This window comes from Myodes glareolus, chromosome 8 (genome assembly GCF_982192425.1).
Source record: "Myodes glareolus chromosome 8, mMyoGla1.1, whole genome shotgun sequence".
Lineage (NCBI taxonomy): Eukaryota > Metazoa > Chordata > Mammalia > Rodentia > Cricetidae > Myodes > Myodes glareolus.
This window is the reverse complement of record NC_142033.1, coordinates 34,863,816-34,887,691: the sequence shown is the minus strand read 5'-3', so window position 1 is coordinate 34,887,691 and position 23,876 is coordinate 34,863,816. Positions and strand designations below refer to the sequence as shown.

General features: G+C 43.2%; 1 protein-coding gene across 5 annotated transcripts in view; it reads right to left on the bottom strand.

Moving 5' to 3' along the window:
* Positions 1–4,137: 4,137 nt before the first annotated feature.
* Txk (TXK tyrosine kinase) overlaps positions 4,138–23,876 on the bottom strand; it is a 54,272-nt gene continuing 34,533 nt past the window's right edge. For all 5 annotated transcript variants that reach the window (XM_048415023.3, XM_048415025.3, XM_048415022.3 and 2 more), the window contains 7 exons: positions 21,988–22,062; positions 18,761–18,932; positions 15,299–15,515; positions 11,687–11,751; positions 10,106–10,224; positions 7,751–7,908; positions 4,138–5,012 (listed from right to left, as the gene is read on the bottom strand). In XM_048415023.3, the coding sequence (XP_048270980.2) occupies positions 4,944–5,012; positions 7,751–7,908; positions 10,106–10,224; positions 11,687–11,751; positions 15,299–15,515; positions 18,761–18,932; positions 21,988–22,062 (875 nt within the window). In that variant the 3' untranslated portion in view covers positions 4,138–4,943. The remainder of the gene's footprint in view (positions 5,013–7,750; positions 7,909–10,105; positions 10,225–11,686; positions 11,752–15,298; positions 15,516–18,760; positions 18,933–21,987; positions 22,063–23,876) is intronic.

Genomic DNA, 23,876 nt, shown 5'->3' with positions numbered 1-23,876 from the left:
AAGAGTCAGAGGTGGTAGAGGGCACCAAGGAAACAGCCTCTTCCAAATGCAACAGGACTGATGCACATGTGAACTCACAGAGCCTGTGATAGCTCGCACAACACCTGCAGAGTCAAGCCAAAGGAGGTTCCAGCACTAAGAAGGGAAAATGGACACTGTCTCAATTAGGGTCTTATTGCTGTGGCGAGACACCATGACCATGGCAATTCCTAGAAAGGAATACATTTAATTCAGGCTGGCTTAACAGGTTCAGAGGTTAAGTTCATTATAATCATGGCAGGAAACATAGTGCCATGCAGGTAGACATAGCACTGGAGAGGTAGCTGAGAGTTCTACATTCAGACCAGCGGGCAGCAGGAAGAGTGAGACACTGGGCCTGGCTTGAACATTTGAAACCTCAAAGCCCCTCCCCCAATGACAACTTCCCCCAACAAGGGCACATCTACTCCAATAAGTACTCTGTAAGGGCCTATGGGGCCATTTTCATTCAAACCACCACAGATACAAAGTCTCATCTCTAACCAAGAAGTCCTCTGCAATTGATATCTTTTGAAAAAACAGGAAACTAATTTTCTCAAATGAAGTGTCACTGGATATATCAACCACACTTAAAAGCAGGCCCAATGCCCAAGAATATTCTGCCAACAAAAAAATGAACTCCATGTTTTTGTGTGTGTGTGTGCTGTTTTTGCTTTGTTTTAGTTTTGTTTTGCTCTTTGGTCTGATTGGTTTTATAGTTTTTAGTTTTCCCTGCTCTGATTTTAACTTTTGTTGTAGTGAGCAAACTGGAGACATCTCGGAGGAGTGGTGGGAGGGTGTTACATGGAGAGGGTGACTTGTTTGTCCTGGCTGTCCGGCTAGCTTACACCCGAAATAACCACACAGAAACTGTATTAATTAAAACACTGCTTGGCCCATTAGCTCTAACTTCTTACTGGCTAACTCTTACATATTAGTTTAACCCATCTCCATTAATCTGTGTATTGCCACGTGGCTATGGCTTACCGGAGATTCTAACCAGCGTCCATCTCAGGCAGAGAATCCATGGCTTCTCCCTCTCTGCCCTACTTACCAGCATTCAGTTTTGTCTTCTTTGCCTACCTAAGTTCTGCCCTATCAGGCCCAAAGCAGTTTCTTTATACATAAACCAATGAAAGCAACACATGAACAGAAGAAACTCCTACGCCATATATGAAAAAAATTAAGAGAAGTTTTTAAAGAAAAAATGCTTTTAGCTGGCAATTGAACAGAGAACTTCGTCCATGATAAGCATGTGTAGTATTTCTGAGCAATGCTGCCAGCTCTGTGTACTGATGTGTGTGAGAGTAAAGGGTGACATAGCAGGCCAATTTGCTTTTCTGTAAGACCTAGAACTTACCTAGGGAGTCTTTAAGTTTACTTCCTCCCAGAACCAGTCCTTTGTAAGTGACTCAAGACAAAATTGAAATGTGGGATGCCAGACCACACATCTGTGGTGTACCCTGCAGATCCTAAGACATGTTAGGTAACAGAAAGAATGGAGACGAGTGAACTATCAGCCTACATGGCAAGTGGGAAACCAAGGAAGGGGAGTTCTAGCATAAAGGTGAACCCCACATTGTGGCACGCCGCGTCCGCCAGCAGAAGAGACGACCACAACAGGATTCTTCTCAGAACATACTTTTATTGGGAGCGTACAAACTTGAGGTTGATGGCGAAGGACCCCGGACCCTGGCGCGCACGGCTTATAAGCAGTGCAGAACAAAGCCTGAGACGTGTCTGAGTCTGAATGGCTCTGGCCGCTCCTGATCTTATGCGTCAGCTCACGATTGGTGGCTGGATCGTGCCATTCAGGAAAGCGCGCCAAGCGCCTCAGGGCGGGGCCGAAGCTGCTTGAGAGGCAGGAAATGACAGCAGGGTTGTGGCGCCTTGGCGCCCTACACCACATGTTATGTTTCCAACCCTAGAAATCATGCATGCTCTCTGGGCAGGTGAGGATGAGAGTTGGTTGGCTTCATGGAGACCAGGTGGACATTCATAGACTCAAGAGGCTGCATATCCTCTAGACTCTGCTATGTTTCCCTCTATAAAGCAACAACAAGAACCTGGTGCTAGATTAAATATATCTTTTAAGTTTGTCTGTCAGTCTGGTGGGAGTGCAAACTCATACAGCCGCTATGGAAATCAATATAGCAGTTCCTCTGGAAGTTGGGAATCTATCTACCTCAAGATCCAGCTATAACATTCTTGGAGACATACCCAAAGGACCCTCCATCCTACCACAAGGACATTTGCTCAACCATGTTCATTGCCACTCTATTCATAATAGCCAGAAACTGGAAACTACCTAGGTGTCCCTCAACAGAAGAATATATAAAGAAAATGTGGTACATTTACACAATAGAGTATTACTCAGCTGTTAGAAAATGTCATCTTGAAATTTACAAGCAAATAAATGGAACTAGAAAAAAAAAAAGATCCTGAGTGAGGTAACCCAGACCCAGAAAGATAAATACAATAGGTATTAAATATATGTGGATATTAGCAATTATATAAATGATAACCAAGCTACAATCCATAGACCCAAAGAGCTTAGGTCTAAAGGAAGGGACCAGGGGGATACATGGATCTTCCTGGGAGGGGGAGCTAGAGTAGATTTTATAGTAGAGTGGGGTCAGGGTGAGTCAGGAACAAGAGGATCAGGTTAGGAAGGGGAGAGAAAATAGGGTTGAGGGATGGGATGCAGGGAGAGACAGCTAGAATACTGCTCAGGTACCCAAAACCAGAGACTAGATAGCCCAGAGATCTAGGGTAAAACCAAATATTCTGGTCTAAAATAGTAACAATAAAATGACTCCTAATGATATTCTGTTATACTCATAGATCAGTGGCTAGTTCAGCATCATCAGAGAGGCTTCCTCCTGTAGCAGATGGGAACAAGTAGAGAGACCGGTCCACAGCCTCACTTTTGCAGAGTGAGTAATTGGGACACACAGCTCTAAATAGGAAATTCCTTCCCTTAGAGCTCAGGGAATCCCACAGAAGAGGAAGGGAAAGAGTGTATGAGTCAAGATGGAGGCTACCAGGGAAGAAAAGGATACCTCTAAACCATCTGAGCAAAGGCCATATGAACTCGCCATAGACTGAAGCAGCCAGCTCAGGGCCAACCAGGTCTGCTCTAGGGCTTCTGCATATATATTACAGCTTTCAGTTTGTTTGTTTGTTTGTTTGTTTTAAAAAATGGGACTCCTGAGTGTGTGAACAAGTGGATCTCTGATCTCTGATTCTTGGGCCTTCTCTTGGGGCTCCTTTCCTTCTGTAGGCCAGGCTGACCTTGAACACACAGAGATCCTGCCTCTGCCTCCCAAGTGCTTGCTGGAATTAAAAGTGTGTGTCATCACTGCCCCGTGAGCCTGTTCTTTTCTAATGAGAGACAGGAAAGGGGTAGATCTAGATGGGGGAGGTGGGAAGGAACATGGAGGAGTGGAGGGAGAGAAAATTGTAATTAGGATATATTTTTTAAAAATTAAAGAAGAAAAATCACTAGCCACATAGATTATAACAAAGATCATAAAGTATGTGCCCCAACAACCACCATACAGGATGGGACAATATATGAATAATGGACTTCTACTCCTCGTAATCAGACTTGCTTTATTTATTTATTTTATTCTGAAGCACTCAGAATGATAAAATTCAATTTCCAGTCAATTTCCATAAAGACTGCGTGATAAAATGAGAACTGTCCTGGAACTCACAGAGACCTTCTTACCTCTGCCTCATGTCCTGGGATTAAAGGCATGTGCCACTATGCCCAGAGATAAAATTAAGATTTAACCATGATTGTTGATTGTTTTAATTACTTAGTGTTGTCTCTGAACACCTTCTTATGGCCTCTTCTTTTGGGAAGAATTAATCATCTTACAGAAAGCACCAGAGACAGTTGTCATGACAAAACAAGGTATTTTAGGTTGCTCCATCTCACATAAACAAAGGATGAAATGTCAGAACTAAAAGCAGGCTCTGGATTTTCCTGACAACAGGTAGCATTAGAAATGGAAATTTTATCAAGATATGTTCAAAAGGGAACTTTGGCTCCAATTTTCAACAGTGTCTAAAACTAGAATTCAAGAAATTATGCCCCACAATAATCAGACATGTAGATTAAAAAAGTTTATTAAATAATATATGACAAAATTGTAAGAGTCATTTTTAGAATGCTTACATAGCTATGCTTTCTATAAACATTTATATAGCCCCAAACATGAAAGTCTGTTGGGAGGCTTTTGTGGTGGTTTGAAAGAAAATGTCCCCCAAAAGGAGTGGCACTATTAGGAGGTATGGCCTGGTTGAAGTAGGTATGACCTTGTTGGAGGAAGTATGTCACTGTGTGGGTGGACTTTGAGGTCTCTTTTGCTCAAGCTTCATTCAGTGTACACTCAGTCTACTTCCTGTTGCTTGCATATCAACATGTAGCAGCTCCTTCTCCAGTGCCATGTCTGCCTGCACGCTGCCATGCTCCCCGCCATGATGATAATGGAACTGTAAGCCACCACCTCAATTAAATGTTGCTGTGGTCATGGTGTCTCTTCACTGCAATAGAAACCCTAAGAGAGCTTCTCTAATCCATAAGTTGCCTTAGCCTTATGAAGAATCAGGGTTTCAAGTATATTCGAGGGTTCTGAGGGTGCCTATCATGAAGAAGCCACTTGGAAGGATGATGTTGTTTAATTCCTTCACATATGGGATGTGACAGATAGTGAACTTCAGAAGTCCCTCCCACATGTGTAGAAAGACTATCAGAATATTTTGTACTGAAATCCATGTGGAAAGCCTGTGACCTTTTTGCTCCATTGCCAAGAGTCAATAACCCTAATGGAAGGTACTCGCTGTCAGTGATGCCCATGATTTCACCTTGTGACAGGTTTGCAAGATGACCCTGTAGGCTGGCATTCCATTTTAGGTCACCAGGTTTCGGCAATTTCTGTGAGAACCTGAAGCAGTTCGGCAAATGTCGGACGACTTTTGGGGTTCTGGAAAAAGGAAAGAGAGCTGGTCAGCTGGACTTGCTTGTCACTCAGACACCAGCTGTGGAACTTACAGGATGAGACCTCCACCTATGCTGGCTCTGCACAAACTGAAGAGCAATGTATCTTGGCTGACACACAGTGGCACGGTTTGCATGTGAGCAAGGTATGGGTGAGCATAGAAGAGTATAGAGCATTGCACAGATAAAATGGTTAGAGTCATACACACTAGTTTTATGTGGCTATGTAAATCAATAAAAAGATGAATAAGTATTTCAACTTGGTTTTTCAATCTCACTAGCCACTTTGCAAATTCTCTGTAGCCAGAGGTGGCTACTGTATGGGCAGACATACATGAAATATTTCTACCATGACAAAATACTGGGTCTTTGGAGTGTGAGGTCCCCAACTCAGCATCAGTTGTTTACTACATTGGTCCTCTCTAGCAGGAAGGATTTTGCATAGAAAGCAAAAGGTATGTATGTCTGCTGGAGGGACTTTGTAGACCCTGGAGCACAGCCAACCAAACCTGTGCAAGCAGAGATCAGAACACCTTTCCGTGTTTTACTTTTCAGTGGTTTGGCTCTGTCTCCCCAAGGAGAAGACATGGTACTGTTGGCATCTTTGGGATTTTTGGGAGTCAGAGCTACTCAGGAATGGAAAGGGGGCCAGAGTGTGAGCGGACATCATGAGCCTCGATGAGGCTCCAAGAATAAATCGTGGTGCCCTTCTGGAAGGTTCAAGTTCAGCAGGTGAAATCTCTGGCATGTTTATCAACAGTAACACAACCTTTTTTTCTAAATTAATAAAGTCCATTTATTCGAATAAACTCACAATCAAAAATATCATATAGCCTGTTTAAGGACACCATTCAAATATTTCCTTAGTCCCAAGCTCTATACATCTCAACGAACTTCTATACAGCTAAAATGGCCATCCTTAAGCCTCAGGACTATTAGATCTCCACAATTAATTACATTTTATTAACTTACCTTATATATATATATATATATATATATATATATATATATATATACACACACAGAACTGTGACAGAGTTGAAACTAGAAAAAGTAGCTTTATATTTTATTCTAATGTGTGTGTGCATTGTTTGAATAAATTTTCTAACTGCAATTTGAGACTAAGACTGTGTAACTATTCCTTCTATGATATCCTGTTTACCCTCCAGCTCATATCCACATAAATAATATAGAAAACCACAATGCCCTATGCACGTGTATAGGTTTATAATGCTCCCTGACTTAGGACATGGTCACCACCCAATAACGCCATTCTAAGTAGAAAACACCATGCGCTCAAGATACATTTTACGCAAGTGCTCCACCATAACTCACGCTCAACAGCAGTTTGCAGTAATCACTGGATCATTCTTTTGATCTCTGACTGTGGAGGGGATGCCTCTACTCAGCTTTCCAATAGAGGTTCATATTTCCTATTATTCACCAAGGAAAAGATCAACATTCAATGCTCGAAATATGGCTTTCTAAAGTTGGAAAGCTCCAAGTCAAAACCACCGTAGCCACCATCTGCGTGTTCCTAAGCTATTTACATCATGATGGCAAAGTCATTCCTGGGGCAGCTGTTGCTACCAACAGCTTACTTTACAATTCTGTCTTTCAAGATTCCTTGTGGAGAAATTAATTATGACTGTGTTCATACACTGGGGATCTTCCTAAGTGAAATATTTCTCTGGAATGTGAACAACCCCACCACTCTCTGTTTCTTTCTTTCTTTCTTTCTTTCTTTCTTTCTTTCTTTCTTTCTTTCTTTCTTTCCTTCCTTCCTTCCTTCCTTTCTTCCTTCCTTCCTTCCTTTTTTCTTTTTGTTTTTGGAGACAGGGTTTCTCTGTAGCTTTGGAACCTGTCTTGGATCTTGATCTGCAGACCAGGCTGCCCTTCAACTCACAGAGAAGTGGCTGCCTCTGCCTCCCAGTGCTGGGATTAAAGGTGTGCGCCACCGCTGCCAGACCCCAACTTCTCTTGAAATACTGGTTTCTCTAGTGTTTGTGGATTGGAAATAAAATGACAGGTTGTTGTTTGTTATGTTGCTGCTTGTATTTAGAGAGCAGGAGACCCTCTCATCAAACTCGGGTTTTTCTGGGCTAAGCCTGTTAGCTATAGATCAGAGCTCTCAAAAATCACATTCTGCTGAGAGCAGGAGGGTTGTGTTGAATAGATGCCCGGAAAAGGAGAGAGAGGGGGACAGAAACCCACCCTTCTGGCTTGATTTTTAATCTTGGCATTTCAGCAAAAGGAGCAACTCCTAAGAGATGATTTCCCAAAGGCTGGTTTCCAGCACAGTCTGTCTTCTGTTTCTATTCTCGTTACTCTCTCTATTGGGAGTCGTAAATGCCAGGGAGAGATGAAGCACATTACTTTTAGCCTTGAAAATGAAGCCAAGTGAAAGCCAAGTACAGGGAATAAGACAGCGCCCTTCATATTCTGTGGGGAAAGTTCAACACACCAGAGTCTGTGAGCCCACCTTCCAGGTCTTCACGATGGAAATCAGCGAATCCAGAGGCTTTAGAAACATCCAGCTGCTGCAAGAACCGATCTTAGACTGATAAGGCTGATAAGCTCCCTGGATGAAAAGTCCATTGTGAAAACCAAAATGGCCTCGTGACTCTGGGGTGGGAGTTTCATAAGAACTGGTGCCCTGACTCTCGGAACAGGAGTTCTGGCTGCCATGACGCAGTCACAGTCACAGTAATCAGGGCCACCTACCTCATGCCAGCAACTGTACATAACTCCGTAGATGGACATGGGGGCCAGGTGAGGGCGATACAGGCGGAACCCCTTAGAAATGGCTTCCACCACTTGCAGATTGGACTTATTTTCAAAAGGCATTTTCCCTTCTGTAAAAACTTCCCACATTAGAACTCCTGCAAAGAAAACATGCAAAAACAAGAGTCACTTGGAACCAAAACAACAGTTTGATTCAACTTGCAAGATGTTAATCTCCTCCAACTTCAGAGTCATAGTTGCCCAGAGAGAACACAGTTCTATGTGGTTGCACTCCTGAGTTTTTAAGAGGTCTGTGCCTTCAAAATAACCCTAGAAAATGATGCCTCACCATTTATTTTGGCTTTGACATCTCCCTATGGCAGAGAAAGCGGTAGCATCTTCATTGGTGAGTACTGCTCCTGTTCCTCCTCTCAAGTCAATACATCTGTCTGCTCTCCCATAGACAATGAAATATGTGTGGTCCCCCTCTGTCTGCTGCTGCTGCCAGCAGTTCCCCAGCCAGCAGATGGCCATGTCTGCCTCTGTCCATGAAGAGTCTGAACTGATAGGAAGGCCCTACAGAACCCACAAGCGGCTAGGATGGTAGCTCGGTTGGTAAAGTTTTTGCTTACAAACCAGAAGACCTGGGATTGATACCCAGAACCCATGTGACGATGCCTGGCACCCCTGAGAGAGAGGGCAGTAGTTACGAGTACTAAAGCTTCCCTCGCAGAGAAACCATTTGGTTCCCAACACCCATGGCAGCAGGCCACAGCTGCCAGTAACTCTAGCTCTAGGGGAGACAATGCCTCTGCTCTCTGTGGGCATATACAGTCATGTGCACATATACACACACACACACATATACACATAAACAAAAATAATAAAAATAAATCCTTTTTAAGTGTTTGGCATAGTGATGTACACTTGCAACCCCAGCCTTGGAGAGGCTAGAGACAAGCAGATTTCAAAGGTCACTGGCCACTGGTCTAGTCTAATTAGTGAGCTCCAAACCAATGTGAAACCGTCTCAAGGGAGGTGGATGGCATTTTTTTAAAAAAATTATTTAACTTCATTTTATGTGCACTGGTATGAAGGTGTTAGATCCCTTGGAACTGGAGTTACAGACAGCTGTGAGCTACCATGTGAGTTCTGGGAATTGTAGCCATGTTCTCTGGAAGAGCAGCCAGTGCTCTTAACTGCTGAGCCATCTCTCCAACCCCTGAGCCATCTCTCCAAACCCAGTGGATGACATCCTTGAAAATGACAACCAAGATTGTTCCCTGACCTCCACAGTATGCGAACACGTGTGTGTGCAAGCACACACACACACACACACACCAAAACAAAAAGAGGAAACTCACTAGCTCACTAGTTCACTATCCACAGAGGAGAAACCGTGTGACCCCGAGTGAGTTCCAATTGCTCTACAGCCTCCTGAGGAGATTCCTTGTCTTACTAAGACACACTCATGCAATCCCTCCCCAGCAAAGCTCAAAACCATGCCCGCTGAGAGACGAGGTCAGTAGAGAGCTAACAAGATTCATGATACAAACAAAACCTTGTCATGAAGAATATACTCACACACTTGTGAGGACAAGGACATCTCTCTTAGAGCCACCCAGGAAGTCCTGGATGAAAACCAACAGAGTTTTGCTCATCGGTTGCAATGGTTGAAAATCAGCCCAGATGAAGAAGCTGCCCTGGGCATAGATCTACAGTGGCTCTTTCTCTATGGAGAGTGTTAGTCAATGTGGACATCACATCCCAAGAAGCCAAGGTGCATAGCCCATAAACCCCATAAAGTGAGGGTCATGAACTGTTGTTTCTCTTAGATTTACATGTTAAGAAGTTCAAATTGTCACGTTTGAAAATAGTCAAACACCATATAACTAAACAATACAGCGTATGAAGTGTACTGGAAACCAGCCTCTGTGATACGGAAACACTGGCTGTATCTGCCTTCTCAGAGACTCCTTGCTATAGCTTCATGGCAAATGCTCACTGAGAGCAGAGTTGTGTGAGGGGCTGCATGAGTCCAGTTGCCAAAGAAGTTACAAGAAGGCTTTTAGATTTGTTTATTTATTGATAGTGTTCTGCCAGCATGCATGCCTGCACACCAGAAGGGGGCACCAGGTCTCACTACAGATGGCTGTGAGCCACCTTGTGGTTGCTGGAAATTGAACTCAGGACCTCTGTAAGAACAGTCAGTGTTCTTAACCTTTGCACCATCTCTCCAGCCCATAGAAAGGCTTTTCAAGAATGCCACACCATGTCAAACAAGTTCGCAAACAAACAAGATCTGAAAAGAAAGGCTGCCACTGTATTGAATCCAGCAACAACAAATAGACTCACCAAACGACCAGACATCAGATTTGCTGCTGTACTTGTTAAAATGGAACACTTCGGGCGGGGACCACTTGACTGGGAACTTAGCTCCAGAGGAACTGATGTATTCGTCATCCAAAACGTACCTGCCATTGTGGGAGTCAAGCACACTGTGTTAACGGCCACCAAGGTCTAATTCCTTCAAATACTTTTGTCTGCGCTGACCTGCTAAAACACTGTGTTTCCCCCAGAAAAGACTTGGGCACCATGTCGTCTTGATGGCAGGCGACTGTGTTGCCCTTCATTTGCTTTCCTCCTCTAGAACCATGTCTCCTTGATTTCATTTTCATGAGATCTCTGGAAACTACAGTTCCCCAGTCCCATAGGAAAGACTTATGTTTATTAAGGACCAGATTCTGGAAAACAAATGAATCTTAATATGCCTTGGTAAAAAAGACCTCAGTCATTCCCAGGGAATTTAATGGATAAATCTTCTAGATAGACATTCCACAGTGACCAGGACAGATGGCCAGCCATGACCAAAGGGGAAGGACAGTGGCTGCACAGATGTCAGAGTGCACATTTCAACAGGACCAGCCAGACCATCTCCATGACACCCGCGGCATGAGACACCTAAAACCTGGGCTTTGACTACTGAAGAATTCAGAAAGAAATGCTGAATTCAGGTAACTTCTGGGGCCCTACAAAAGGAAGCCTGTAGCTGGGCGGTGGTGGCACACACCTTTAATCCCACCCCCCGGAAGGCAGAGGCAGGTGGATCTCTGTGGGTTCAAGAACGGCCTAGTCTACAGAGCTAGTTCCAGGACAGCCAGGGCTACACAGAGAAATCCTGTCTTGAAAAGAGAAACCCTGTCTCAAAAAACAACAATAACAAAATTATTTGTGAAAATATGTGGCTAGGTTTATCCCAGCAATGACTTAAAACCAGCTTCCAAACTTGGTCACATGATGTCTGATGGTGACCTGAGAAAATTAGAGCTTATCAAGAACATTTATTTCCTCCTGTCTCTCTCAAAAATACACATTCATTATAAAACATACATTTACTTAATCACACACATTTGAATGGACTAAGAAATCCTTGTTCCTGTTTTAAGATCTACCATAGGTGTGTCAACAATAGCCTGGAAGAAGACAAGAACAGGGCACAGTAAAAATCCAACTCACGGGGAAGCCTGGCATGTGTCCTGAAATCCCAAACAGTCTGAGCCATGCAACCACACGGACACTTGGCCCACAGAGACACCTTCCCTACAGGGACACTGTCCTCACAAAGACACTTCCTCAGAGCAGAAAGAAAGAGACAATAGCAACTTCAGTGTGCAAGGCTGAAGATGGAGGGAAGGCTTGACAGAAAAGGGGCTTGCCATAATGCCTGACTGACTACCTGAGTTTGAATTCATAGGGTGGAAGGAAAAAACTGATTCCCACAGTGTCCTGACCTACACACACACACACACACCATGGCATACCTAAGGATGCATTACCACACATACACACACACACACACACACACACACTAAATGGTTTTTTAAAATTCAAGACTCCTTCTTACAAGTGGACAAAGCAGACAGAGAGGGCACACACCTCGTCATCCCGAAGTCTGAGATCTTTACTACGCAGGAAGAGCTGACCAAACAGTTCCTTGCCGCCTGTAGCAGGAAGAGAAGCATCGAAGCTGAACCATAGTCTTTCTTTGGAAAATTTCTACGTTCATTTTTCTTACCTTGTTTCGGCTCCACGTTACCTCTCTGCATGAGCAGCTACGGGAATTTCATGGTGATGTCTCTTATTGATGTACATAACTCAGTGCTCAACTTGTATGCCATAGTTTTAATGATTCTTCAATGTTAAAAAAGTTAATATTGAATGTTCACAGTTTTTAAATTTTAATCTTTTCCAACAAGTATCCTGGATAAATATGTGGGTTAGTTTAATCTAATAGATGATAAATTAAGTACTTGGCATATAATACCTTAACTTTTATTTTTTACTTAAGTTGTGAAAAGTCTGACATACATGACAGATCAGAAGACAGTCATATTGTATCTTTGGGCCTCCAGTGAGTAATAAGAATTAAAAAACAATTGAGCCAGGTGGTTGTTGCTCATGCCTTTAATCCCAGCACTTGGGAAGCAGAGGCAGGTGGATTTCTTTGAGTTTGAGGCCAGCCTGTTCTTCAGAGCAAGTTCTAGGACAGGCTCCAAAACTACACAGAGAGACCCTTCCTCAAAAAAAAAAAAACCAACCAAAACCACAAAAAAACCCCTATATATTAAAAGTTTTCTTTCACTGCATTACTATTTCTAGTGATAATTCTCTATTTCTTTTTAAAGTTTCTTTTTATTTTAGGTATATGGGTGTTTTGCCTGTGTAGGTAAAAATGGGGTGTTGGAGCCTCTGGAACCGGACTTACAGAATGGTTGTGATCTGCCATCCCAGGTCCTAAGGAAGAGCAGCAAGTATCTTTAACACCGAGTCATCTCTCCAGCCCTCTCTATCTCTTCTTATCACAGTGAAGTAAAAGTAACACAAAGTCAATCTGGTTATAATCAAAGCAACTCATTATCAGCAAGGCCATAGAGAAACTCACCCTCACCATTTCCATCAGTTTTAACTCTCCTCCTTGTCAGGGAAGAACCCTTCAGAGGCCAGGAAAATAGGCAAAGTGGATTGGAAACTGTAAACTGTCCCCATCATCCACTCAGGGTTGAATCGCTAGCTTCTTTGTGCTGGGCACCAGGGAATGTGCAGGGGGGAATCCCCGAACCGTGGTCAGCTTCCTCGGTGGCAAGCAGTGCCGAGCCCTGGTGGGACAGGCCCTACTTGTGACTTGTGCACCCTGATTTGTGTGGTCCTTCCGGCAGACCCACATGAAGGAGGTGACATAGAGAAAACCACTTTCCTACTTAACTAGCTCTCTCAGGATCACAAAACTAGTCTGCAAAGGAGAAGACTCCAAGCCAGGCCGGGGTGGCTTACAAGCTGGACTGCCTACTGATGCCTCCGTTTCAATCCCAGAGATTCTGATTTAGCTGGCTCGGCTGGGTTTTGACGATTTTTCTCACAGCTCTTCGGTGATTCTCACACACAGTCAAGTTTAACTGTAAGGACCTTTCCTCCACAAACCACGTTCTTCAAACTGTGCCTCGTCTTGGGAGTCTAGCCTTGGATCTCAAGGTGTTTGGGGTGCAGTATTCATGTAGAAACGTAAGTAACTGAAGCTACTCCCATAAAGTCTCATCAATATGACTTCCCAAATGTAAGCTGAAGAAAGACAACACCAATGGACTTGCCAAAGCGGGTGGGAGAAAGCCTGTGAGGCCTCAACCCTCTAAACACAAAGAACTGCAGGCAACTGAGAAATGCTGGGAGAGGGAGAGGTGGGTGGTGTTTTCCAGAAGACCATACTACTTGGCTATTCGGTGCCAAATGGCCAGCCTTAAAAATACAGATACAAGCAACATTCTTGTTGTCTAACAAATTCATCGGATATTGAAAAAGTCCACCCTGCAGGAAGTTCCTTAGGTGGGAAGGTAAGCAACTCGAAATAGCTCCAGGAAGTCCCTGAAACTGACCAGAATTAGTAGGCCCCTCCCTGCCAGAGCAGAAAGTCTGCAAAGACTGAAACTAGACAAGCTGCCTGGAAAAGGTTAGCATCAGGTCACCTGGAGAGGACCCTCTCCAACCTTGAGCTTCCTGTAGGCTGTGCAGTGTGCTCCGGGGTCCCAACTTTGTGAGCTGGGGTGGGCTTTGGTGATGCAGCTGTCTTTGAGTCAGTGCTGCTCCTGTAAGTAAATCATCACCCACATTCCTGTGAATATCTCCCCCCCCCCAAAAAAAAACTCATTGATTCGCCAGGTTGAAATTTGATGGTATCCAAACCCTGGTCTGTCATGAGTTCTCTGTCTGGAGTGAGTAGACATATGTACAGCACCTCCCAGGCAAAGTTTTGTCACACAACAATCATATGGACTGAGCAGGTTACATCTAGGAATATACATGTGTGTACATATACATATACATGTGTACTTGCAGTAGCAATTGATGAAAACAGAGTCCATTATTTGAAGGAGAGTAGGAGTGGCGTATGGGAGGGCTTGGAGAGAGCAAAGGGAATGGGGAGATGCAATTATATTATAATCTCAGAAAGGGAAAAGGAAAAGAAATGTCAGTAATTAGCTAGTGTGTGACGGTGTAAGTAATAAATGCCACGACTGGTCTGAATTGAAGGCTTGTCTTGCCTTTTCCCACGGTGCTCTGGGATTAGTGAAACTCCATCTGCAGCCATGCCCCTGGATCCTCCAGGCTCAAGGATGAGTGCTGTAATAAAACCAGCCTGGGAACGAGAGTCCAAAGCCCAGGGTTGTTTCTAAAAGAAATTTGTATAGGATTCTCAAATTCTCCTTTGAGTTAAATTTTCTATCTGTAAATGGAACCCAGAAGAACAAGGAGAGAATGGTGTGAGGACCCCGAAGCCTGCAGTGGCCTGGGTGTGGTGGTACCCGGGGTGCAGAAGTGAGGACACGGAGTGGGGCAACTGGCGTTTAGTCTGGGGTCAGAGAGCCCTGTTATGTAAGCGTGTTCCCAGCATTACCTAGCAGAATGACTGGGCATTTCTAGTCTCCGTCATGAATGCCAACCATGCTCCTGCAGTAGTACCACAAGCAAGCCCCCCTGTACCGTGGAGAAGAGTCCCGGGGACCCTTTCCTCCCGGCGGGACTCCAGGGCCGACACTGCGCAGCAGATGTGAAACACTTGGGACAAGTGTGACTGCGGGAGTTTGAATCTGATTGGAAGGAAGAAGGGTGAAAGGAAGGCCGAGAAAGAAGGGAATGAGGAAGAGAAAAGAGGAAAAAGCACTGTAGTTAATTGCTTCATTAAGTAGTTAATTAGTGAAAGGCATCTTAGAGTAATTGCCTACTTGGTTACAGCGTTAAAGGGCAATTAAAAATAAAATTATGGGGTTGAAGGATGCAACTCAGTGATAGAGCACAGGCTTAACGTGTGCAAGGCCTGGGTTCAAATCCCAGCAATGCAGAATAAATGAGAAAGGTGATTGACCTTTCACAATAAAACGCACAAATCTAAAACCATTCTAAAATGAAGCCAAAGGCACACTCTTCAAAGTACCAAAAGTGATTCCCATGTCCTTCTCAATCCAAGGCCATGGCATAAGGTGAGTTGCCCCGACTCACCAGATCCCTGTGGATATAGCAGCTCCTCTCCAGGTACGCCATCCCTTCACAGATATCCTGGCACACACTCAAGAGCAAGGCCTTCTGAAGCGTGCCTTTCCTCTCCCGCAGGTAGTTGAGCAGGCAGCCATTTTCCATGAACTCTGTCACTATGTAGAGGGGCTTCTGCTGTATACACACCCCATAGAGCTGAACCAACCTCGAGTGTGACAGTTTCCTATAGAAGAAGCACACACCAGTAAACTGGGTTATTCTTGCATTGTAAGACAGTAACATATTATTTTCATATTTGAGATAAGATAAGCATCAACCCAACCACTAGGAATGCGCAACATTTTCTTTCCACACATTGCACTGAAAACGCAGGCCCGGGAGCTTGTGGGGTGCTTCCAAAGTCGTCGTTGTGGAATATTGCACACCCCACATCCGGCTTGCAGCCGCTCCCTTTGCTTCTTCCTGCCGCGTCGTCTTTTGCATCCTCATTATTGATTTTTCCCAGCCCAGGTTCTCAAGAAACCCCAGTCATCCTAACTATAGCCTTTAAAAAATTCCAGACAGGCCGTGGGGAGGAAAGATTGACTGATGGCCATAAGACAGAAAATGGAATTCTAAGTGGTAAAGCTATTTAAAAGTAAGTGTTTAGATAAAGCTGGAGACTAAAAATGATTGGCCAGCATGAAACCATATTGTGCATTCGGGTTATCACACAGAGTTTAAGTTTCCCATTAAAATACACTCATTTTTTTAAAAGAAAGATTTATTTGGTTTTATTTTATGTGTATTTTGTCTGCACATATGTCTGTGCACCATGTGCATGTAGCACCCACAGAGGCCGGAAGAGGGCCTCAGATCCATGGAACTGGAGTTAGCAAACAGTTGTTAAACCACTGTATGGCTCCTGGGGACTCGGCAAGAGCAGCCAGTACCTGTAACAGCTCAGCCCTCTCCCCAGCTCCATTACTTATATTTTTTTTAAAGGCCATTTAAGCTTCAAGCATTTATTGGGTTCCCTCACCCAACCTGTGAAATATATCAGTCAATGTCTAAAGGCCTTTTAGGTCAACTGGGGTCACCGTGAAAAAGAAAATTCAAATTAATGTTTGCAGTTTTAAAAAATGCATCATGCATCAGCAATTCTGTTGGTCAGAAATATTGTGAAAAGTACCTAAAATATGATCTTTTCAGTGATGAAGTGTGTGTGTGTGTGTGTGTGTGTGTGTGATGCTGATGCTGATATGGGTATATATTAGACATACTTTGTCTGACTTATCTTTCAAGTCCATAAAGCTTACTTTCAGCTAAGGCGTGTGGTTTTTATGTATGCATAATCATGTCAGGAAAGCAAGTCTCAGAATGAAACCGTTCCATGTCATAAGAAACCCAAGACCAGAGCTACACAGAACCCTTTGAGAACTGAACTATTAGTAAGCATTTGCTTACGAGGGCAACTGCCAAGTAAGACAAATATCTATTAGGAAACAAAAGCAAAAGCAAGTAAGTAAGCCTTTCTATGTGGTTCAGTTGAACACACAGAACAAACACTTCTCCGAGGCAGAGAACTCTGTGAGCAGAAGTGTGCTCCGACTTTCTGAGAGCAGAAGTGTGCTCTGGCTTCCTGTAATGCCAGTTTCTCCACACACACGCCATCCCCAGTTAGAGAAGTGGCTCACTTCAGGACAATTGGTAGATGTATTTAAATTTGTTTTTATTTAAGCATTTTCAAAACTTCTACAGCCTTCTCCTATTATTACCCTTTCCTGCCTCCTCCTTTTCCCTTGGCAACAGAATCAAGTTGCATGGTTCTCAGTATCATCTTCGGGGACCATTCTCAAATTCATCTCCTCCAACTTGACCTTTCTCCTGAACTCTGGCCTCATGTATTTCCCTGACTACTTAGTCATCATTGATCCTCTAATAGGCTTCTCAAATTCAACACCACACCACACACACACACACACACACACACACACACACACACACACAACTGGAGCTCCCTGCATGACTTTCAGTCAGCACCTCTGGAGAAAGTTCTCTTCCCAGCATTTGCTTACTGTTTTTGTAGCCTTGTGTGTGCGTGTGTGCGTGTGTGTGTGTGTGTGTGTGTGTGTGTGTGTAGGGCTTGTGACTCTTATAAATTCCTCGTCTCCTGCATCGTGTAAGTTTCATCAGTTCTTGAGTCTCCTGAGCAGGGGGGAGCATTCCAGTTCCAAGGAAACAGCTTCACTAAAGTCTAAATTCGTGAGCTCCCAGCCAGGGTCGGCTCTTTCCAGAAGCTCCCCCCCCCCCCCCGCCCGCCATCATCTCACGTTCAGAGAAGATTCTGATATGATTTTTAACTCGGAGTTACATAAGTCCCATTTATTCTTTTCATACTCTGTCACTTTAATCCCAACACAGGCTGCTACCCTTTGGCCCTCTGGACACAGAGCTGGCTGATCTGGGAGCATGAGTCAGCAAACAGGTGATCCGGGGAACAGCAGCAGCCATAAACCACTGGGAAGCGGTGTCCTGGGAAAGTGTGCTCATCACAATTCCGTCCAGAGTTCTTCTTTTGTAAATGGATAGAAAGGATACTTTGGTAGGATAGGTGAGATAGGAGCTTGAAAACTCTGAGTTCTAATTGCTCTGTCCTCCCTGGAGAAGGCACTAGCTAATCTCTTCCCATTTCTATTGAATCTCTTTATTTTGTTTACCTTTGGGGCCTGCAAGTTTGGGACAGAACACCACTGCTCTGGACAACAGCACAGTTGAAATGAGAAGACTTAGGTTTGCTTGTTTGTTTGTTTTCTCCCTCTGATACATTGTTGTTCTTCTAAATAAACATTGCACAAATGTTTAGAGAACATTGACTTGAACTCTCCTGGTCCAAGCTCAGATTATAGTAACAAACTACAATCAATATATTTGCTTGGGTAGGGGCAAAACCAAACACCACTAACTAAATAGTACTTACTCAGCACCTACCACCAAGCTGAAAATAATCTACTTTCCCTCTGGTCATTTCCTTAAGTCACACTGCCATCCACTGTCATGTGTGCTGTGATTCCCAATTTTATAGGCCAGAACTTTTGGGACTGGAAAGTGACATAGATCATATGCATCACACAGAGGTTTTGCCTGGGTTACCCAACTAGCTCGGGGAGAGTTGTGACACCGTTGTAGGTGTGTCTGAATCGAATTTGAGGCTCTGTCGAAGCCCCTGGGACAGTGTTTACATGAGGTGGGAAAATCCCTCCCTCCCCAGATTGAGCCATGTTTATGGCGTGTGTATGTGGGTGGGGCTCACCATGTTTATAGTATGTGTATGGGGGTGGGGTTTACATGTATGTGGCATGTATATGTGGGCGGGGCTCACATGTTTATGGCGTGTGTATGTGGGTGAGGCTCACATGTTTATGGTGTGTGTATGTGGGCAGGGCACACATGTTTATGGCATGTTATGTGGGTGGGGCTCACACTCACATCATCACTTTGGCTTCTTCGATGAAATCCTCTTCGGACATGGAACCTTCATTGATGGCCTTGATGGCGACCCGGATGTGTGCTCTCCATTCTCCTAAGTGGACTACCCCGAACTGACCACTTCCAATCTCCTTGACAAAGGTCAGCTCAGATGGGTCTATCTCCCACTTTTCTAGAAAGGCAAAGGACTCGTGTTACTAAAGTGGAGGGAATGCAGAACTTCTTTCTGCAGAGAAAACATTTAGGAATTATCTCATCATAGTCCCTTGTTTTACATAGAACTTTAAGACATACAGGGGAGGATCTGTGACTATTTTTAATATTCTCATTGGGTTTTAATGTGTAATTCGAGACAACCATTGTTAAGAGAGTCACCTGTTTGGAGATAGGAATATATAACAAATTGTGACTATCAAAGTATTATATTTAACACAACAGTGTGCTTTTCTAAGCAAAACCAGACCTGGGACTTAAAACATGGATGGACTTAAAACAGGCCCAAAAATGTGAGCCTGTTTCCACCTTGAGTAAAGGTAAAAGAGTTGGAACTTTCCTCTGGTTCCTTCAAGGTTATTATGTTTCTACCTCAAACAAAGATCCTACTTAGATTTAGATTAGAGAGTTCTGCTCTCTCAAGGTTAATATCTAAGGGTGTGGCTAATAGCCAGACCTTGTATTTCAGGAATAAAGAAGTAGATATGTTTCTACTCCAAACAAAAGTCTCAGGATCCAGCTAAGTTCCTACACCCTTAAGGAGATAGCAATGGATTCCACCCAGGCAGTGGGTTGCCTCCAGAATATTTTGGTCTAGGGTGTGAGGGTGACAACTGATACTTTTGTCGAGGCTGGTCCCCAACATATTGCCCAGCCTGGTGTTGTTGTGATGTTACATGTATAAATCACAGGAAACTGGTGGTACTTCCTCTTCCCGTTTCAGTTCTGTGCTCTGTTCTCACTGCTAAAGAGCCACACTGTCGCCTAGGTCCTCTCCTTAGGTAAGGGTCCGGTCATGTACTACACATGTCCATTGTGAGAATGCTAAACATATACCTAAACATGGATTTGAGGTGAAATTCGTGTTGCTGCTTAGGTCTCATAAGCAAATCAGGAAGATGAACAAAAGAACTGTTTTCAAAACTAAGACACTTGAAACTGTCAAGGCTGCACATTTGAGCACCTACTTTTTATACAACAATACCACCATCTGCTGGAACTTCAGGGTAAGGCACCCCGCAGAATTTAGGTGGGACCTAGTCGCCAACCCAGGAGTGAAATGCTGTTGTAAAAGTAACATGATAGAACAAATCTTGGCCTTGACAGTGGTGAAGAATTACTGATAAAATATGCTCACAGAAGGAATATTAATAAATTGAAACTCATATTTTTTTCTGTTCATCTGGAGAAATGGCTCAGTGGTTGAGAGCACTTGCTGCTTGCTCTTGTAGAGTTCAGTTTCCAACACCCATATGATGGCTCCAAATCTTTCTCAGCTCCAGTTCAAGGGGACTCAGCGCTCTCCCTCTCCTGGCCTCTGAGGCAACAACCACACATGAAGTGCACTTACATACATGTAGACAAAACACTCAGACACGTAAAATAAAGATAAATCTTTAAAAGAAGAGAAGTGTTAAGAACAAATCAATCGCCGGGCTGTGGTGGCGCATAATCTCAGCACTCTAGAGGCAGAGGCAGGTGGGTCTCTGTGGTTTGAAGCCAGCCTGGTCTACAGAGCAAGTTCCAGGACAGCCAAGGCTATACAGAGAAATCCTGTCTTGAAAAGACAAAGAAAAAAAAGAAAGAAAAAAGAATAAACCAATCAGAAAAAAAACCCATAAAATCCACTTTAAGGGTAAAGGTGATGAATATTTGATCGTTAAAGAGATTATTTGAAGAGCCACTACATCTGTTAAAAGGTGATCAAAATAATTAGTCATGAGAGATCAAAATTAAACCATCATATACTTGCTACATTGGTGAAAGTGTTAAAAAGAAATACTAAATATTGGCAAGGATGAAAGAGTGGAGCTGGCATCCATATACATTATTGACAGTTGTGGAATTTGGAATAAACTCTTTGGGAAATTGACTTTGCCTAGGAAATTGCACATTGTGAATAGCCTATGGCCCAACAAAACTACTCTAAAGTATATCTAGAGTGGAGGATAAATGGACATTTATCAGCTAAACACAAGCAAGAACTTTCAAAGGAATAGTATTTGTAAGAACCCTGATGGCTGTGTAAAAATGGTGGTAGCATTATGTCACAATGAGAAAGAGTCAGCCTCAACCAACACAGTAGATAAAATTCAAAGACAGTGAGAAGAGGAGGAGTTCAGATGCAAGAGTGGAATATATATACATATATATGTGTGTGTGTGTGTGTGTGTATATGTATATATACATATGTATATATAATGTGATAGGTATGGTTTATATACAATTCTGTTAAAAAATTTTGAACTTTTTCTAAGAAATTAGAGAGCAATATATTCAACCAAATTGCCACTTATATAAGTTCTTATACATAGTAACAACAAAGGCACCCTTCCAACTTGCTTAGACTCAGACCTGAAGCATAGTCATTTTACACAATGTAATTCTTATCTTTCTTTTTTCCCCCAGTATAATCTGAGTTCTACTAATGAGAGAAATTCAAGATAAAACATTTCAACAAGTCAGATAACCAGCTTCCCCGGTTCACACTTATTCTCACAGAATCTGAGGGCACCAGTTCTATGTGCGCAAAGATGACATGGAGATGTCCCTCGGCTCCTTTTGATAGCTTCTCTTGGAAAGCAGTCATTTCCTACCCACCCTTGTAAGCAGAAAACAACAGCCTCAACATCCGGAGAAGAGAAGTTATTCATCAAAATGGGAAAGATGACAGCTCTCCATAAGGTGTAGTGAAATGTGAGATAAAACCAGAACATTGCTACCAAGTTCAAATTCAAATTGCCCCAGGAGATGGATGATTTAAACACCTCCAGCAGGACATTGAATTTAAACACACACACACACACACACACACACACACATACGTAGGTAGACTTTTCAAATGAACTGAGAATTTAAAGAATCTGTGGGGTGGTTCCTGGATGGATGGATGGATGGATGGATGGATGGATGGATGGATGGATGGATGGGTGGGTGGGTGGATGGACGAATGGACAGATGGATGGATGGACGGACAGATGGTTGTCTTCCCTCGGCACACGTGTGTACTTTACCATAGCTAAAACCAGCTGTGGCTGGTAAGCAGCTGCCCAGGAGCCCAACTGGATAGCGGAGACGGGACATGAGACCTAAGAAGGAAGAAAAATGAGCATATCAAGACTTGCTACTAGCTACAGAAGGAAGAACTAAGCACTAGGAGACAGCGCTTGTCTTTAGACGATGCGGCAGAACAATACTGCAGTCATATAGTATTCTATTTTCCCTTTGAAAACTTTCCGTTCATAACATATACTCACCATACACAATCTGACAATTCTAAGTTAACAAAAAAAACCCTCTCTCACAAAATCTCAGTGTGTACAGGTGAATTATTATAACTTTAATGAAAAACTTGGCAGAACTCTTTATTTGAAAAATTGGAAACATGTATGTATTAAATACATTATACAAAATATCAATGTTTTATTATAAACTTTCATACTAAACATGTAGTTTATATATACTGATAACTATAAGTAGACCCTAAAATATTTCTGAGGTCTCAGTATTATAAAATAGGTCATGTTTTCTTGAACATGAATTTATATGTATTCTTTCAATTTTTCTCTTATAAAATGGAATATTTGATCAAATTGTTTCCAGAAGTGCCAGAAAAATCCACTTAATCATCAACTTGAACACCCTTTAAAAAATATTTTTTGTGTGATTTTTTTTGTCATTGTTTTACTTTGGTTTTGTTTTGTTTCATTTGTTTGAAGGTAGCACAGTAGAATGAGTAAGATTTCATTTGGCTGGATCAACATGAAGAATTCTAGGCAATCAATTTCAATTTATCAATAAACTTTCATTATTTGTTTCTTCAGTTGCTACTCATTGAAAGTCTGTTTGCATCGTGTTCTATCTTATGCTAGAAAACGGCGTTGAATGAGATGCTCTTGACCTCTGTTCTCTCAGATCCCACTTATTTCTAGGGAAATAACGTGTGTGGACTCCCAAGAAAAAGTAGGTGGTCAACACAAGACGGAGTGGATAAAATGCAGTGGTCGGAGAATGGGTGATCGAGGAAGGCCTTTCAGACAAGATGGCAGGAAGGATGACCCTGGCTGACACGGAGTCATTCACAAAGATCAGTAGGAGAAGCCCAGGCAGACAGATAGCATGTACAAAAGCTGGGACGCAAAGGCAGGCTCAACTAGTAGAAAACCAGAAGATATTAAAGCCTAAAATATACAGGATTCTCTTGCAAGTAAATCCCCAAGACTTCAGCCAATCCAGAGACAATTGAGATGACTCCTCCTCCTACTGAGAGCCTTCCTTTAGTGGGGAACCATACGAAAAGACAGACCACTGTCGTGTACATGATGGAGGCACACACAGACTCGCTGGGACACAGACAGAGAACACCAAGCACACAGGACTGCATGAAGGTTGGAACCTGAACAAAGAGCAGGAGGTAGGAGGAGGCAAAAAGTTATATTTGAGAAGTACGTATTATTCTGGTTGTGATATCAGGGCCTTGTAAGCCGTGTCAGAGAGCACTGCATTCTACAGCAGAGGACGGGAGGAAGAGAAAGAGCAAAGGAGATTGGTGGGAGAGCGGGGGCATGCCAGTCTCAAACAAGGAAGTGAAATCTTCAGCGTTAGATCCCTGGCGGTAGCATAGAGGTGGATGGACGGGAAACAAACTTTGGAGACAAAGCCTTAAGAAACTGCTGGAAATTGTCCACTATCTTCCTAATCTGGTAGAAATAAAAAAAACTGCAGCTCAAGTCTTGCTCCTTGACTAGGGAAAGAAAAAGACACGTTGATGAAAGCAAACATTGCCCAGGAAAGATTGTGTTTCGGCTCATAGATAGGATGTTTAGGGCATTTTACTGCTGTTGAGCATCTGAGACCGTGCATGCCTCCCCTGACAAGGGACTGGCCCCCAGCGCTTCTCCCC